Here is a 4,575-nt window from a genome sequence, read left to right as displayed (position 1 = left end):
CGCTGCCGGTCCGGGTACGGCGTCAACCAAGGCGTTAATAGCGCCATTGGTTAGCGCCGTACTCGGAATGAGGCCCTATGTTTCAGTCACTGTTGCATGGAAAACATCTGTTCAATTCTAGTAGGAAGATCACATCATGTTCGGAGCTCAAAGGCTCATCCTAGAGACCAACTCAATGTATTTGCAATGAAGCAGCCACTGTGGTGATGTAGCATCATTCTATCAATTTGCTATTCCTTTGTTGACTGTGTGTTTCAAGTCTCCATTAGTTTATATTTCCATTATTCTTAGGGTTGGTAACCTTTTACTTACAGTATGGACATTTAACATAGAAATGCATTTGCACGAATGAATAACACTATGAAATTACTTCTGTTAGGGTTATCTTTACTTTTATAAGAGCCTCAGTTGTTACAACTGATGGTGTGTTATTATGAGGCCAGCGCAGCATTAGGCAGCAGCCATAGTTGATTTCTGACTTTGCACATGTAAGCCTTGATGAACAAAGGGAGACTTTTGTAAGGAATTAAAATGAATAAATTGTAATATCATGTGAGGAAGGTGGGAGGGCTGGGCGCGTCAGGGAGGCACTGAGTCACTTGATCACCATAGTGGGTGCATCAGGGAGCCCCCAGGGAACAGTGGAGAAATGGAAGAAGGACTTAGTGGGACCACGTCCTGAAGTAGGACAAGGCATCGACCCAGGGCCAGCCAAGGCCGTCTGACATCAGTATTAGCAATAAGGTTTCTTTCTCATCATCTTATTGGGTTTTTTTTTTACAAATATTAGCGTCTTAGAAGTGGGATCAGTTTGATGCTGGAAGGTCAGAAGGGAACATGCTGTCCAAATGCTGGCTACCCTCACTCTGTACGCTGCTTCGCTGCCCTCTAACTAGGTCAGCGCTTTAAACAAGAAAATAAAATAAATGTTTGTTTCCGACTCATTACATTGCAATGTAATAAACTGTCTCTCCTTGATATTCTTCAAAATTCATTGTGTTTCTTCCGCTCAACTTAGTTGCACTTATGTGCAAAGGAGAGAAAGCATCCAACTGCATATTCCATCCCTATCTGAGAAGTACTGAGTACGCTCTTAATGTGAAAATCTGATAATCCTATATGCTGAATGCAAAACGTAGTCCACAATAACAACATTTGTGTGAGGAAGAGTTATAAGGCCACCTGGTCAGGGACATCAATCGAGACGGCGGCATTCAAGAGGCAATGTTGCTTCCCAAAAAAAGGCATTTAAAAGGGTGGAGCATCGCAGACTCAGAAGACTGTTCCCTATGCTAATTCTGGGGACTTGTGTGATTTAACCCAGCCAAATGTTTGCAGACATTCGTCCCATAGGGCGTAGAATTTCCAGTGTCCTGCAATCGAGCAGGTCTAGTTAGCTAGAGCAATGTTAGTGCCTTCACCAACATGCGCCAAGCTTTGCTGCTGCAGTGCCCACAGTTTCTGAGTTTTAAGGATGGCTTGCCTTTTCCAGTAGTATTCTATGACTCCAAATGCACTTAAGTCTGGACATTTACTTTTGGAAAAACGATCTTCAGTCCCTTGTATATACTATATTTTTCAAAGTTGCCAATTGAGTGTGTAAAGTCTTGCCTGTACACCTTTCAAACTGCTTAGTACAGAATAATTTTCATATGCATAGCTTTCTGTATTTGTATTTGTTTTTTTATTATACTTTATATAGCGCCTTTAACCAAAGCGCTTTACATAGAACAGTCAACGGTACATTAAAATCGGCAATGTAAAACAGTGTTCAGGGTCACCCAGTATCAATCAATCAGATGCGTGAAGCAGATGGGTTTTTAAAGATGAACGGAACAGAGAGTAGGAAGTAATAGAACGAAGAGACAGAGGATGGAGGGTCCAGTGGAGAGAACCGAGAAGCTGGAAGGAGCGAAAGCGAGATTGAGCACAAGGGAGACGGGGACCATTAAGTCTAAAAAGACCAGCAGAGCAAAGAGGACGAGAAGGAGAATAGAATGAGAGGAGAGATGCGAGATAGTTAGGGGCAAGACCATAGAGAGATTTGAAAACTAGACAAAGAAAATTATATTTGAGCTGAGAGTAGAAGGACAGTCATCCAAGTGAGGCAAGAGAAGAAAAGATTGCATCCCGATAAGAGAGGAGAAAAAGTGAGCGAATAGAAGAATCATAGATTGATTTAGGAGGAGCAAGACATGAGCAGGGAAGACCAGAAAATAGGACAGAATATTAAAAGAGTCAAGCGAAGACTAGCGCGGAAACAAGAAGATTTGTAGCATGAAAGGTGAGAAATGGGCGAATTTTGCATATGTTGTAAAGATGAAATCGACAGGCGCGCAATGTGAGGGAGATGTAATGAGCGAAGGAAAGATTAGAGACGAAGTAAAAACCAAGATTATGGGCTGTGAGTGAAATGGAAAGCCTAGAGGGTGGAAAGGAGATAGAAGAAGGAAGAGACAGAGAAGAGAGAGTGTTGGCAGGAAAGAATAAGACTTCAGTCTTTCCAGCATTTAAAGTAAGAAAGTGAGAGGTCATCCAAGATTTAATAACAGAGAGGCAGGAAGAAAGAGTGTGATGGATGTCCATTGTGAAAGATGAGAAGGAAATAAAAAGCCGAGTATCATCAGCATAAAAGTAGTGTGATATTCCAAAGGATGAAAAAATAGGGGCAAGGAAGAAAGTGTATAAAGATTTTTTTTTATTTAGCAGGTTTTATTAACTATGTAAACATGGTTGTTTTATCAGTATCATACCTGGGCTAGTGCCTAAATGAATGACATCTTTGTATGTGTTAACTTCAAGCCTGGGGATCTATGAACCGGACTTGTATAGGGAATGTTTACATTCTGAGAGTGTGACATGTTTTCTCCATGGCTTTCTTCATGGCCCCCTTCACTTCTTTGTTCCTCATACTATATATCATAGGATTACACATCGGGATCACAACTGTGTACAGGAGAGTGATTACTCGGTCCCTCTCTGGGGTGTAGCTGGAGATCGGCCGCAGGTAGATGGATACAATAGTCCCATAGAATATGATGACCACAAAGAGGTGGGAAGAGCAGGTGGAGAACACCTTAGATTTCCCCTCAGAGGAGTTGATCTTTAGTATGGTGGAGATGATGTGAACGTAGGAGAATAGGGTGAGGAGGAAAGAGCAAAGGACATTAATGACGACTGTGGCAAATACCAATATTTCATGGATGTGCGTATCTGCACAGGACAATCTGAGCAGGGGCTGGATTTCACAGACAAAATGTTTAATTTCTTTAGACTTACAAAATGACCACAAGAACGTAAACACTGTGTGGAACATGGAATTCACAGTGCTGCAGGTCCAGCAGCTAGCAGCTAGCACGATGCAGGTCTTTGTGCTCATTATGACATGGTAACGCAGTGGCTGACAGATAGCCACGTGGCGATCATAAGCCATGATAGCAAGGAGAATGCATTCACTGGCTCCCAATGCCAATGAGAAGAACATCTGTGCAGCACAGGCCAGGAACGAGATGGATTTGTCCCCGGTCAAGTAATTAGACACCATTTTTGGCACAATGGTTGTGGTGAAGCAGATGTCTATGAAGGACAAGTGACTGAGGAAGAAGTACATTGGAGTGTGGAGACGAGGATCAATTCTACGGAGAAGGATCAGGAGTAAGTTCCCCACAATGGTCACAAGGTACATGGTCAGAAAAATCACAGGCAGTGCAATCTTCATCCAGGGGAAGTCAGAGAACACCATGAGCAGCAAATATGCCCCTCCAGTTTGATTGTTAGGCACCATTCTGTTTCATCAGAATTATCTGTAGGGGAAACAATGCATGAATATTGTGCATCTTTATGAATCTGAGGATAAGCTTTTTTATATTTTTTATAAGCTTATTATGTCATCCTAATTGTCCTGTTTAGAAGAATGTACTTCAGTCCACTGATACCCACATTTCCCAAAAACATGTTTACTGAACAGCGTCCCGACCCACTGGATTCACCAACACACACAGTTCTGTAACAATCCATCTAACAAACTGCTGTGGTATCCTTTTATATTTCATTGAAGGGGTGGCAGCAGTAATAGGAGTAATAGGGACCAAAGAGCAGCCACGAGGGAAAGCTTCCTAGTAGCTTGAGCTGTGTGATGAGAGTGAGATGCGTGAGTCACAATAGATAGAGCAGGAGCCGAAGAACGATGACGACAAGGAGTGGCAGAACCACTAACGTTGGTGGCATAGGTAAGGTGGAAACACATAGATCTAAGGTAAGAGGTGCCAATGGAGTAAGAAGTGATAAGTGGCGGGTGGTGTGGACACTTTGAGGGGGCAGAGGACAGTATATCACAGCCCTCAATAGATGGTAAAGGAAAAGGGGTGAGAAAAGCAAGACATTGGGGGTAGATGGAGGGGGTGGCAGAAGTGGAAGGGAGATATGGGGCATAGCCAACCATTTAGGCAGGAAAGAAAAAAGAACAGTGGGGGGATGGTACCAAGTCAGTAAATTGGTTTCGGTGAAGGAGTTGATGGGTGGGATTCAGTGCATATTGATTGACGGGCATGGACATAGAAGAGTTGGGGATTGAGG

At 42.9% G+C, this 4,575-nt stretch overlaps 1 protein-coding gene across 1 annotated transcript; it reads right to left on the bottom strand.

Annotated features, from left to right (window-relative positions):
• Positions 1-2,839: 2,839 nt before the first annotated feature.
• LOC138526152 (olfactory receptor 8U9-like) lies at positions 2,840-3,784 on the bottom strand. Its single transcript, XM_069636595.1, has one exon. It carries the CDS (start codon positions 3,782-3,784, stop codon positions 2,840-2,842), a length of 945 nt encoding a protein of 314 aa, XP_069492696.1.
• Between the last annotated feature and the right edge of the window lie 791 nt (positions 3,785-4,575).

Source organism: Ambystoma mexicanum, chromosome 1p, assembly GCF_040938575.1.
Source record: "Ambystoma mexicanum isolate Mex_15411 chromosome 1p, UKY_AmexF1_1, whole genome shotgun sequence".
Classification (NCBI taxonomy): Eukaryota; Metazoa; Chordata; class Amphibia; order Caudata; family Ambystomatidae; genus Ambystoma; species Ambystoma mexicanum.
Note: the sequence above shows the minus strand (reverse complement) of the source record. Positions and strands in the feature narration are given on the sequence as shown.